Below are 14,756 nucleotides of genomic sequence, written 5' to 3' on the forward strand. Positions count from 1 at the left end.
TTGGGTAAATGAAAGAATGGTGCCCCTAATAAGAAGTCATTAGATGTGCATAAAAGTAAAAAATCAAGAAGTAGCAACATAAGAAAGATATTTCGAGACATGGAAAGAAACATCAAAATAGTAACCTAAAAGGGAGAGGGCAGAGGGCTGATTTTTTTATTACTAACCTTGTAGAACTATATATGACTTTGAAACCTGTGCATATGTAATTTTGATAAAGTTGAAAACTGAAATTACAGGGGAGATTGTGAGTTATCTAATAGAAATTATAAGCTATTGAGCCAAGATAATGATAGTAGAGCTAGAGAGGTTGTTATGGATGTTTGTGATGGATGGTTATAAGTAATATTTGGCAGGTGAACACGAACAGAATTTGGTGACCAGACATTAATGATGGGCAGCTCAGAATTTTTCCTGGACTTTTGGTTGGCAGCCAGGTAGATAGCAGTCTAGAGACAGAAAATGGGTAGGCAGGTTTGGGGTGGAAGTATAATAGATTCCGTTTTAGACATGGGAGGACTGAGTTCCCAGTGTAATAGTCAAACTGTTTAGTACACAATTGGATATATAGGTCTAAAGCTTATAAAAAGTCTGGTCTCGAAATAGGGGGTCATGTAATAATAGGTAGAGGCTAAGGCTAGGAGTGTCCCCTAGAGAGAATGTGTATAGTGAAATAAAATAGATACAGGACCAAATCCTAAGAAAATATTGATATATAAGAGGAGCCCATAGGACTCTGAAAAACAACCTGAGGGTTTTGAAGGGGCGGGGGTGGGAGGTTGGGGGAACCAGGTGGTGGGTAATAGGGAGGGCACGTATTGCATGGAGCACTGGGTGTTGTGCAAAAACAATGAATACTGTTACGCTGAAAAAATAAATAAAAATTTAAAAAAAAAATTAAAAAAAGAGGAGCCCATAGAAGACACTTGGAGGGGATAGCAGAAGATAGGCAGAAAATCATGAGACCAGTACCCCACAAGTAGGGTTTCAGTGGATTGAGTCAGTTGTGTCAGCTGCTTTTGTGGATGTCCAGTAAAAGAAGAATTGAAAAGTTCTCATTACATTTGATAATTAGGTTTGCATCTATATTTTTAGTTAGGAAAGTTTCAGCAGCGTGGATACAGGGGTGATGAAAGGTGAGCTGTAATTGGGCAAAGCCTAACCAGCAGGTGAAAATGGATACAAGAAATATGACCTCCTCTCTGAAGAATCTTGGCTGAGAAAACAGTAGGTTGGGGTGGGGTAGGGTAGAGGTGTGGTTTGCTGTAGAATCAAGGGACTATTTTGGTGTTTGTTTAAGAGATTTGAGCATATTTGTAAATATATATAATATAAATAATATTAAGGAGAATGAGCTGGATGTGGAGGATTTTTAAGAAAGAAGGAACCATGGAGGTGAGAAGAGACGCACATAAAAGTTCAAGTGGCATTTGTTCTAAGCAGGAGATACTTCTTAAGACAGAGATGAAAGTAATTGTGGAAAATGATACACATGTATAGATCTTCCTCAACTTGTAATGGGATTATGTCTCAACAAACCCACGATAAATTGAGAATATCTTAAGTCAGAAATGCATTTAATACACCTAACCTGCTACACATCATAGCTTAGCCTAGCCTACCTTTACGGGCTCAGCACACTTAAGTTAGATTACAGTTAGGCAGAATCATCTAACACAAAGCCTATTTTATAATAAAGTGTTGAATATCTAGTGTAATTTATTGACTACTGTACTGAAAGGGTTTTATTGATACAAAATCGTTTTAAGTGTACAGCTTGTTTACCCTCATGATTGTGTGGCTGATTTGGGAGCTGCAGCTGCTACCATTGCCCAGCATCACAAAAGATAAAAGAAAAAAGATAAAAATCCAAAGTAAGGTTTGGATTTTTATCTTTTTCCAGGCTAGCAATATGCTGTCTGATACTCTCTTATAGAACTTTAGCCCCATCTTAAAGTTGAAAAGTACAAAGTCAAGCCATGTTTAGTCAGCGACTTGTAAGTATGTGGAACCAGAGAGCTTGCATATCTGATAATCTCTTTCTTTCACTTTAAAGTAGTTGAAAATGATGTGGAAGGGAGTAGTAGGATAAAGCTTGAAGAGAGTGGCAAGAATTTGACCACTGTATGGAAGCTTAGCATACTGAGAATGAATAGGTAGAATTAGAAAACAAGTGGAGAGTCTAAACTGAGAATGGAGACCACAGATTTATTGTGGCCATCAGCTTTACAGTTTTATAAATTTCTCCAGCACTATTCAGCTTTTTTTTTTTTAAGATTTTATTGATTTATTTGAGAGAAAAACAGTGAGAGAGAGCATGAAAGAGGAAAAGGTCAGAGGGAGAAGCAGACTCCCTGTGGAGCTGGGAGCCTGATGCGGGACTCGAGCCTGGGACTCCAGGATCATGACCTGGGCCAAAGGCAGTTGCTTGACCAACTGAACATCCCAGGCACCCTACTATTCAGCATTGTCAATCACACCCTCTCTTAGATACTTCTTTAGGAATCAATATTTATTCAGCACTTTCTGTCTTTCAGCCCCTGTGCTGTGCATTGTAGTTGAACTAGGTAATTTTATTATCTTTATTTTACAGAAGTTAAATAATTATCTTACAGTCACACAGATAAAAGTTGGTTACAGCTGAGACTCAAACCCATTTGTGTCTGACCCCAGAACATGTGCTCTTAACCTTAAACAATAATCAGTTGTGTTTATTAGGCTTCATTTCAAAATAACAATTTTAGAATTTCATAATCACTCTTAAAAGACAGATTTGCATTTGAACCTGGAATTTTTTAATGAAGACAGTACCTATATTGCATTTCTTTTAAATAATGGATAACAAACTATATAAGAAAAAGGAAATAAAAAGTATTATTCCCCATTCTCACCTCCTTTCACCACGTAAGTCACAATCTATATTGCTAGTATGTTTTCCTGGAAGGAACAGCAAAAAGGTAACTGTTAAATGTGTAGCAAATGCAAAATAAAACAGTTTAATGTAAAATATTAGGTAATTATGGAACTTAGAGTAAAGGAGTGATCAGAAAGGTGAAGTTAATTTAAGGAGGATTTCCTAGAAGGGATGAATTATGAACCATGGATTAAAGAAAAAGGTGAGCACAAATTTGTTTATGCTGTGGTTGGATATAATGATGCTTTGGAAAAATATGTAGATCCAACTAAGAGAGTCAAACAAATATGCAGATCCAGCCTCATTTTAATGAACTCTAATGGAATTCATTTTATTCTTTACATGAAAATGTACTGAACACTTTTATTGTAAAACAAGCAGACAAAAAGCAGCAGTAAGGATATAGATGATTTGAACTACGTGAGTAATAAATTAGACCTAAGAAAGAGAAATTTATAGTTTTAAAAATATATTTTACAGGCAGGCTAAAAACCAGTTATATGTTTTCCTTTAATAGAGCTTTAAAAAAAAAAAGCCAATTAAATCCAAAAGAAAGTAGAAGAAGAAAATTAAAAACCCAGGCACAGAAATCAATGAAATAGAAAACAAATGTATAATAAAATCATTGAAGCCAAAAGCTGATTCTTTGGAAAGAATAACAAAATTAATGAATCTCCAGAAAGATTGATCAGGAAAAAGAAGAGAGAAAATGTAAATTACTAATACCAGAAATGTGGGGCCCCTGGCTAGCTCAGTCAGTAGAGCGTGTGAGTCTGGATCTCAGAGTCCTGAGTTCAGTCCCCTTATTGAGTGCAGAGATTACTTAAAAATAAAATCTTTTTTTAAAAAATGAAAAAGAGGACAGTACTATAAATCCTACAAATATTATAAGATCAAAATGTATATTATGAACAACTTTATGCCAATAAATTTGAAATTTTAGTTGAATTGGATATTTTCCTAGAAAAAAATGTAGTGCATCAAAATTGACGCAAGAAATGGCATTTAAGAAAACCTACAATTAACATCATACCCAATGGTGAAAGATTGAAAGCTTTCCCCCTAAGATTAGGAACAAGACAAAGGTACCTGTTTTCACCACGGCTGTTTAGCATTATACTAGCAGTTCTGGCCAGAGTAGTTAGGCAAGAAAGGGAAATAGAAGGCATCCAATTGGAAAGAAGCAAAGCTATCTTGTTGCAGATGACATGATTCTGTATAGTATTGGTAATCCCATAGAATACACACAGACACACACAAAACTCTAGACCTAACATACTTTTTTAAAAAGATTTTATTTATTTATTTGACAGACAGAGATCACAAGTAGGCAGAGAGGCAGGCAGAGAGAGAGGGAGAGGGGAGAAGCAGGCTCCCCGCTGAGCAGAGAGCCCGATGCGGGACTCAATCCCAGGATTCTGGGATCGTGACCTGAGCCGTGACCTGAGCCGAAGGCAGCGGCTTAACCCACTGAGCCACCCAGGTGCCTTAGACCTAACATATTAAGCAAACTTTCAGGGTACAAAATCAAAACACAAAAATTGGTTGTGTTTCTATACATCAGCAAGGAATGATCTGAAAAGAAAATAAACTATTTATAATAGCATCCAAAAGAATAAACTTCCTAGAAATAAAATTAACCAAGGAGGTAGAAGACTTGTACATTGAAAACTACAGAACACTGCTGAAAGAAATTAAAGAAGACTTAAGTAAATGGAAAGGCATTCTGTATGTTTATGGATTAGAAGATTTAATATTATTAAGTTGGTAGTACTTCTCAAAGCAACCTACAGATTCATTGCACTCCCTATCAAAATTCCAATAGCCTTCTATATGGAAAAACTGACCTCAACTGATCTGGAACTGCAGGGGGCCCTGAATAGCCAAAACAGTGTTGAAAAAGGAAAACAAAAGAGGAAGACTCAGACTTTTCAATTTCAAAACTTAACTGCAGTATTATAGTGATCTTTAAAACATTGTGGTACTGGCATAAGAATAGACATAAAAAAATAATGAAGTGGAATTAAGAGTACAAAAATAAACCCAAACACCTATGACAAATTAACTTTTGTCACGGGTGTTGAAACCATTCAATGGGGGAAAGAAATGTCTCTTTAGCAAATGATGGGACTGAGTAATACAACCTAAATAATAGAGCTAGAACTATAAAACTCAGAAGGGGGGTACCTGGGCGTCTCATTAGGTTAAGTGTCTGCCTTCAGCTCAGATCCTAATCTCAGGGTCCTAAATCAAGCCGCCCAGCCAGCTCCCTGCTCAAAGGGGAACATGCTTCTTCCTCTCCTTCTGCCCGCCCCTGTCCCCCATTTGTGCTCGCACTTGTTCTCATTCTCTCTTAAATAAATAAATAAAATCTTCAAGGAAAAACACTCTTAGAAGAAAATAGGTAAGTCTTGATGACCTCAGATTGGCAGTGATTTCTTAGATTTGACATCAAAAGTACAAGCAGCAAAAGAAAAAAATATATAAGACTCACAAATGTTAAAAACATATGTGCATCAGAGAACATTATCAAGAAAGTAAAAATAAAGGAGGAGCCTGTGTGGTTCAGTCGGTTAAGTGTCTGACTCTTAATTTCGGCTCAGGTCATGATCTCGGGGTCATGAGATTGAGCCCCATTTCAGACTCCATGTGTGGAGTCTGCTGGAGATTCTCTTCGTCTCCCTTTGCCCTCACTTGCACACATTCTTTCTCTCTCTCTCTCTCTAATAAATAAATCTTTTATTTAAAAAGAAAAAGGTAAAAAGATAATCTACAGAATGGGAGAGAAATATTTCCAGTGCATATATCATTTTTTTAAGATTTTATTTGACAGAGATCACAAACAGTGAAAGCAGGAAAGGGAGAAGCAGGCATCCCACTGAGCAGGGAGCCTGATGTAGGGCTCCATCCCAGGACCCTAGGATCATGACTTGAGCTGAGGGCAGACACTTAACCAACTAAGCCACCCAGGCATCCCTCCAATTCATATATCTGATAAGGATTTAATAACCAGAGTACATTTTTTAAAAATTCTAACAACTCAATGACGAAAGACAACTGAATTTTAAAATAGACAAAAGACTTAAATAAATAGCCATTTCCCCAAAAAGGATATATGAATGGTCAAGAAATACATGAAAAGATGTTCAAATAGAACATCTAGATCTCATCTTTATGATCATTGATCATAAAGGAAGTGAAAATTAAAACCACTATGAGATCCACTTCACAAGTACTAGGATGTTGTAATCAAAAATATAGAAAATTACAAGTGCCCTACCTAGAAATGTGTAGAAAGAAAGAAGATGTAACAAACAGAGGAATATATTATGGTCATAGTTTGGAAACTTAGACTTGCAAGATGTCAGTTATTCCCATAATTGATCTATAAATTCTATGTACAACCTCAGTTAAAATCCCAGCAGATTTTTTTGTGGAAACTGACTACCTTATAAAATTTATATGGAAGTGCAGAAGATCAAGAATAGCCAAGACAGTAGTTAAAAGCAGAGCTTGAGGACTTAACACTATCAGACCCGAAACTTGTTTCAAAGCCCCAGTATTTAAAACAAAGTGCTATTCATCTAGCACCCAGAATTTGGTTTCTAAATACTATTCTTTAATAAAAGGAACCAAGACTCTTTCAAAGTAGTGGTTAATTCTACAACTGGGGCATGGGAAATACAAGATGAGCTTGGAACACCTCTTCGTACGAGTAAGCAAGGACATGCATGGAAAATGGTAAGGGCAAGTTGAAAGGACACGAGTCAACCTGGTGGAGCTCCTGAAGGCCAAACCCAAATCAGTTTGAGCAACAAAATAAATAATGATCTTACTGAGTTATAACCCGTAGACTAAAACAAATATCCACAAGTTACTATGGATATAAATAAATAAGGAAGATGGGACATTTCTTCCATACAGAAGAATTCCAGTTAATATACAAGGAATTAGAAAACTACAGAACTATCAACATGCAGCCACTACAGTAAGTCTTGCAAGCAAGATAGGTGCTAAAATCAGTGGGCAAAAGTTTGAGGGAAAAAAATAGGGTATTTGCATAGTTTCAACATCTCTCCTGCAAGATATTGATTGATCAGTCACAAAGAGGGAAATAGTAACTTTTTTCTTTTTAAGATTTTATTTATTTATTTGACAGAGATCACAAGTAGGCAGAGAGGCAGGCAGAGAGAGGGGGGAAGCAGGCTGCCTGCTGAGCAGAGAGCCTGGATGCGGGGCTCGATCCTAGGACCCTGAGATCATGACCTGAGCCAAAGGCAGAGGCTTAACCCACTGAGCCACCCAGGCTCCCCAAGGGAAATAGTAACTTTTACATTGGAGAGACCCAGTAGACACTGCCATAACCAAATGATCATTGCTAATGTGCCAAAATCTTGAAAGTCAAGGGAAGACTAAAGAATTGTCAGGGATTGGAGGAGGCTAAGGAGACCTAAATAGATGCAAGGTAGGATCTTAGATTGGATAAAAGAACAGGAAAAGGACATTAATAAAAAACAAAGTTTGAAAAACGGGGCGCCTGGGTGGCTCAGTGGGTTAAAGCCTCTGCCTTCGGCTCAGGTCATGAACCCAGGGTCCTGGGATCGAGCCCCGCATCCAGACTCTCTGCTCAGCAGGGAGCCTGCTTCCTCCTCTCTCTCTGTCTGCTTCTCTGCCTACTTGTGATCTCCATCTGTCAAATAAATAAATAAAATCTTTAAAAAGAAAAAACGTTTGAAATTAAAACGAAGTCTGTTTAATATTATGATCATAGTAATAATATCAGTGTTAATTTCCTGGTTTTGATTATTGTACAATGATTGTGTCAGTTGTGAACATTGGAAAATCTGGAAGGAAAGTATATGTGAACTCTATTTTTTGCAGCTTTTCTATAAGTCCGAAATTATTTCAGAATAGAAGCCAAAAGGAAAAAAAAAACTAATGTGGGGATACCTGGGTGGCTCGGTCATAACATGTCTGCCTTTGGCTCATAGGGTGATCCCAGAGTCCTGGGATTGAGTCCCACGTCCGGCTCCTTGCTCAGCGAGGAGCCTGCTTCTCCCTCTCTGCCTGCCACTCCCCTTCCTGTGCTCGCTCTCTCTGACAAATAAAATCTTTAAAAACAAAATAACAAAAACTAATGTAATGACACCAGGTGCATCATTTCCCAGGACTGCTATAACAAAGTACCACAAACCAAGTGGCTTGAAAATAACAGAACTCTAATCTCACAGTTCTGTAAGTTAGAAGTTTGAAATCAAGATGTCATCAGGTCCATGCTCCTTCTGAAACCTCTAGGGGAGAATCCTTCCTGGCCTCTTACCTAGTTCCTGGTAGTTACCAGAAATCTTTGATGCTCTTTCGCTTATACCTGCATGACTTCAGTCTTGTTTCTCTCTTCACCTGGCCTTCTTACCTGTGTCTCTGTATGTCCTCTCCTCTTCTTCTACACCAGTCGTATTGGATTTAATGTGACCTCATTTTAACTAAATAATCGACAAAGACTCTGTTCCCAAATAGAGGTGTGTTCTGAGGTTCTAGCAGACATGAATTTTTGACACTTTCAACCCAGTATACAGGAATAGGCAAACAGACTAAGGGAATAGACAGAACTCTAGAAACAGACCTATGTATTGGATCTGACTTACGACAGATACACCACTGCTATGCAATAGGAAAAAATAGGGTCTTTTAAATATTGATCCTATATATATAAATAAATGAATCAATATATGAATGAATCAAATGAATCAATTGAAAATCTGCGTGTGGATAAAAAGAATCTTGACCCCTACATCACATCATATATAAAGACTAACTTCAGATGGATCATAAGTAATTTTGGATGGATACCTAAACGTGACAGGTAAAATAACAAATTGTTTTCTCATACAAGAGAATATCTTCCTGATCTGGGGTTAGGCAAGGATTTCTTTATCTGGATGCAAAAAGAACTGACATTATTGGGAAGAGTTTATACTTGGACTTAAAAGCTTCTGTTCATCAAAAAACACCATCAAAAGAATGAAAACACAAGCCATAGAGTAGGAGATAATTGCAGTACGTAGATCCAAAAGAGGACTTCCATCTGAAATATATAACTCCTACAAATCAATAAGAAAAAGGTAGCTCATTTTTTAAAGACAAACAGGCATTTTATAAAGGAAGTTATCCAAATGGACAATAAGCTTTTAAAAAGGTTCTGAACATCAATTGGGAAACGCAAATTAAAGCTGAAATGAGATACCACTGAATACCTACCAGATTGGCTAAAATTTTTTTAACTGATCCTACCAAGTAGTGGCAAAGATGTGAAAGAGCAAGAGCTCTAGTGCATTATATCTAGGGATAGCAATTGGTACAAGCATTTGACTAGCAGATCTACTCCTCATATATACTTAACAGAATTGAGTCTGTATGTCCACTAAAAGATGTTGAATTTATGTAGTAGCTTTATTTACAATAGTCCCAAACTGGAAGTAACCTCAGTATTCATCAGCAGTGGTGGAGAATGCAAGCTGGTGCAGCCACTCTGGAAAACAGCATGGAGATTCCTCAGAAAGTTGAAAATAGAGCTACCCTATGACCCAGCAATTGCACTACTGGGTATTTGCCATAAAGATACAAATGTAGTGATCCAAAGGGGCACGTGCACCCGAATGTTTATAGCAGCAATGTCCACAATGACCAAACTATGGAAAGAACCTAGATGTCCATCAACAGATGAATGGATAAAGAAGATGTGGTATATATACACAATGGAATACTGTGCAGCCATCAAAAGAAATGAAATCTTGCCATTTGCAACGACGCAAATGGAACCAGAGGGTATTATGCTGAGTGAAATAAGTCAGTCAGAGAAAGACAATTATATGATCTCTCTGATATGAGGAATTTGAGAGGCAATGTGGGGACTTTGGGGGATAGAGAAGGAAAAATGAAACAAGATGGGATTGGGAGGGGGAGGAGTCAAGATGGCAGAGGAGTATCAGGCTGAGATGACATCAGGTAGCAGGAGATCAGCTAGATAGTTTATCAAACCATTCTGAACACCTACAAATCCAACAGGAGATCAAAGAGAAGAAGAGCAGCAATTCTAGAAACAGAAACTCGCCCACTTTCTGAAAGGTAGGACCTGCAGAGAAGTGACTCCAAAGCTATGGGAAGATAGACTGTGGGGGGAGGGGCCGGCTCCTGGCAAGACGCAGAGCAACGGAGCACAAAATCAGAACTTTTAAAAGTCTGCTCTGCTGAAAGACATCGCTCCAGAGGCTAAGCCAGGGTGAAGCCCACGCAGGGACAGCATGGTCTCAGGTCCCGTGGGGTTACAGAAGGATCGGGGGTGTCTGAGTGTCACAGAGCTCGCAGGTATTAGAGCGGGGAAGCCGGCTACAGAGACAGAGCTGAGGAGTGAGCTCTCAACTCGGGGTTATCTTAAACTGTGATCCGTGGCACAGTGAGGCCACTGCTCTTTGAGCAGGTACCCCATAAGATCCAGGGAGACCCCCCTGGAGGAGTGCAGGGATCTGCTGCTTTTGGAGACTCCAGGCGGGGCTGTGTGCCAGAGACAGAGACGCTTGGTCACAGGCTGGGTGAGCTCGAAGCGTGGCTGGAGGCCAGGGAGACGGGTGTGATTGAGCACTTTTCACCGAAGGCACACTGAGGAGTGGGGCCCCTAGCTCTCAGCTCCTCTGGGCCTGAGATTAGGAGGCCACCATTTTCATTCCCGTCCTCCAGAACTCCATGGAGATTGTTCAGGTAACAAAAGCTCCTGAAAGTGAACCCAAGCTGATTACTTAGCACTGGCCCTAGTAAGAGCTGTGCAATTCTGCCTCAGGCAAAGACACTTGTGAATTACTACAACAAGCCCCTCCCCAAGAAGATCAGCAAGAAATCCATTCAAGACCAAGTTCACTTACCAAGGAGAACAGCGTTATTCCAGAGGAGGAGAAAGCAAATCATTGAATTCATGGCTTTCTCCCCATGATTCTTTAGTCTTGCAAAGTTAATTAAGTTTATTTTATTTTTTTCTTATGCTAAAAATTTTTTTAACTTTTACTCTTTCCTCTCTTAATTTTTTTAAAGATTTTATTTATTTATTTGACACAGTGAGAGAGGGACTATAAGCAGGGGGAGTGGGAGAGGGAGAAGCAGGCCTCCCACTGAACAGGGAGCCCAGTGCGGGGCTCGATGGCCCTGGGACCATGTCCCAAGCCGAAGGCAGATGCCCATCGACCGAGCCACCCAGGCACCCTTATCTTAATGTTTTTTAACTAGTTTATCTTAACAATACCTTTCATTTTTAAAAAATCTTTTTGAAACTTCATCATTATAGTCATATTTTATCCTTCATTGTATCTAACTTTATTTTTTGTATACACATAGGGTTTTTTCTTCTAAAAAAGGTTGGGATACAACTTCTTCTAATAGATCAAAATATACTCTAAATCTAGCACAGGCTGGAGTGGCAACCCTTAGATCAGATCAATTAGGTTTTAAGCCAAAGACTATAATAAGAGATGAAGAAGGACACTATATCATACTCAAAGGGTCTGTCCAACAAGAAGATCTAACAATTTTAAATATCTATGCCCCTAACATGGGAGCAGTCAATTATATAAACCAATTAATAACAAAATCAAAGAAACACATTGACAATAATAGTAGGGGACTTTAACACTCCCCTCACTGAAATGGACAGATCATCCAAGCAAAAGATCAACAAGGAAATAAAAGCCTTAAATGACACACTGGACCAGATGGACATCACAGATATATTCAGAACATTCCATCCCAAAGCAACAGAATACACATTCTTCTCTAGTGCACATGGAACATTCTCCAGAATAGATCACATCCTGGGTCCTAAATCAGGTCTCAACTGGTATCAAAAGATTGGGATCATTCCCTGCATATTTTCAGACCACAATGCTCTGAAGCTAGAACTCAATGACAAAAGAAAATTTGGAAAGAACCCAAATACATGGAGAATAAAGAATGTCCTTCTAAAGGATGAATGGGTCAACCAAGAAATTAAAGAAGAATTGAAAAAAATCATGGAAACAAATGATAATGAAAACACAACGGTTCAAAATCTGTGGGACACAGCAAAGGCAGCCCTGAGAGGAAAATATATAGTGATACAAGCCTTTCTCAAGAAACAAGAAAGGTCTCAAGTACACAACCTAACCTTACACCTAAAGGAGCTGGAGAAAGAACAAAGAAACCCTAAACCCAGCAGGAGAAGAGAAATCATAAAGATCACAGCAGAAATCAATGAAATAGAAACCAAAAAAACAATAGAACAAATCAACAAAACTAGGAACTGGTTCTTTGAAAGAATAAGATTGATAAACCCCTGGCCAGACTTATCAAAAAGAAAAGAGAAAGGACCCACATAAATAAAATCATGAATGAAAGAGGAGAGATCACAATCAACACCAAAGAAATACAATTATAAGAACATATTATGAGTAACTGTACACCAGCAAATTTGACAATCTGGAAGAAATGGATGCATTCCTAGAGACATATAAACTACCACAACTGAATGAGGAAAAAATAGAAAACCTGAACAGACCTACAACCAGTAAGGAGATTGAAATAGTCATCAAAAATCTCCAAACAAACAAGAGCCCAGGGCCAGATGGCTTCCCAAGGGAATTCTACCAAACATTTAAAGAATTAATTCCTATTCTCCTGAAACTGTTCCCAAAAATAGAAATGGAAGGAAAACTTCCAAAACCATTTTATGAAGCCAGCATTACCTTGATCCCAAAACCAGACAAATATCCCATCAAAAAAGAGAATTACAGGGGGCGCTGGGTGGCTCAGTGGGTTAAAGCCTCTGCTTTCGGCTCAGGTCATGATCTCAGGGTCCTAGGATCGAGCCCCGCATCGGGCTCTCTGCTCAGCGGGGAGCCTGCTTCCCTTCCTCTCTCTCTGCCTGCCTCTCTGCCTGCTTGTGATCGCTGTCTGTCAGATAAATAAAAAATCTTTTTTAAAAAAAGAGAGAATTATAGACCAATATCCTTGTTTGAACACAGATGCAAAAATTCTCACCAAAATACCTCCCAATAGGATCCAACAGTACATTAAAAGGATTATTCACTAGACCAAGTGGGATTAATTCCAGGACTGCAAAGTTGGTTCAACATCCACAAATCAATCAATGTGATAAACACATTAATAAAAGAAAGAACAAGAACCATATGATACTCTCAATAGATGCTGAAAAAGCATTTAACAAAGTACAGCATCCTTTCCTGATCAAAACTCTTCACAGTGTAGGGATAGAGGGTACATACCTCAATATCATCAAAGCCGTCTATGAAAAACCCACCGTAAATATCATTCTCAATGGAGAAAAACTGAGAGCTTTTCCGCTAAAGTTAGGAACATGGAAGGGATGTCCATTATCACCACTGCTGTTCAACATAGTACTAGAAGTCCCAGCCTCAGCAATCAGAAAACAAAAAGAAATTAAAGGCATCCAAGTCGGCAAAGAAGAAGTGATACATTAAATATTATTAGAACTAGTGGACTCTTACCAATATAAATAGAATTGAGCCTTCTTCATTAAAATGTTTATTGTACTAAGATTTGTTTTAATGAGATTTCACTTGAATTTAACATTTGGATAACAGTATTTTATGGTTCTTTGGCTACTTTCTCATAACATGGTAACAGACGTGTCATTTGTGTGTTTTTCAGGACAAAGATTTGGGATTTTTTTTTTTTTAAAGATTTTATTTATTTGACAGAGAGATCACAAGTAGGCAGAGAGGCAGGCAGAGAGAGAAGAGGAAGCAGGCTCCCTGCGGAGCAGAGAGCCCCATGCGGGGCTCGATCCCAGGACCCTGAGAACATGACCTGAGCCGAAGGCAGTGGCTTAATCCACTGAGCCACCCAGGCGCCCCTGGGATTTTTTTTTTAAAGATTTTATTTATTTATTTGACAGAGAGAACACAAGAGGGCAGAGAGGCAGGCAGTGAGAGAGAGGAGGGTAGCAGGCTCCCCGCTGAACAGAGAGCCCGATGCGGGACTCGATCCCAGGACCCTGAGATCATGACCTGAGCCGAAAGCAGAGGCTTAACCCCTGAGCCACCCAGGCACCCCAAAGATTTGGGATTTTAAACCATAAATTATTCGAATGAATATCAAAAATCTGTTTAAGATCTTTATCAAATTGTTCTCTTAAAAACCTTAACATCACATTGCTCCTTTCTGTCTTTTAGGCTAAGACATCAAGCACACAAAGAATTTTATGCCTACAAACAGGTAAGAAATTTACTACAGATTGGCCTTGATTTTTTTTTTTTTTTTTTGGTACCAAAAAATAACAATTTCTATTTCCACTCATAGTTTAGCTGGGACTGAATTTACTCTTGTTCATTTTAGCATTTCACTTCCAGACTGCAGTACAAAAATAGATCAACTTCACTTTAATTTCTTTCATATTATTTGAAGGTCAGATGATATAATAATAGAACAGGAACTTTAGCCAACACTGCTTAAGGGAAATGCTATGGTTTATAATCCTTGAAGTCACTGTTAATCAAGTGGAGTTAAAAGATTCCATTAAATGAATTTTTTACCTCTTCTATTAGCAGACATATCAGTTCCTCAGAGGTGAACAGTTGCATTATAGTGATCTCATCTCCTCCTCCTCATGTCACACAACCAGAAGTCTAAATATTGGGGTCATTGCTGTTAATCCCTACCCTTTGTACTTTCCTTAATAAACTTAATAAACTTAGCTTTTCTTGATGGCCAAGTAAAATTTGTTTTTTCTTCCATGTGTGGTCCATTAACATTCTACCATTGACACCAAATAGTAGACCTA

At 38.4% G+C, this 14,756-nt stretch overlaps 1 protein-coding gene across 1 annotated transcript in view; it reads left to right on the plus strand.

The window, feature by feature from the left end:
* Positions 1 to 14,756, plus strand: part of RNF24 (ring finger protein 24) — a 112,920-nt gene that overhangs the window by 73,697 nt on the left and 24,467 nt on the right. The window contains exon 3 of the mRNA XM_045980338.1: positions 14,149 to 14,191. Coding sequence (XP_045836294.1) covers positions 14,149 to 14,191 — 43 coding nt within the window. The remainder of the gene's footprint in view (positions 1 to 14,148; positions 14,192 to 14,756) is intronic.

This window comes from Meles meles, chromosome 16 (genome assembly GCF_922984935.1).
Source record: "Meles meles chromosome 16, mMelMel3.1 paternal haplotype, whole genome shotgun sequence".
NCBI classification, from domain to species: Eukaryota; Metazoa; Chordata; class Mammalia; order Carnivora; family Mustelidae; genus Meles; species Meles meles.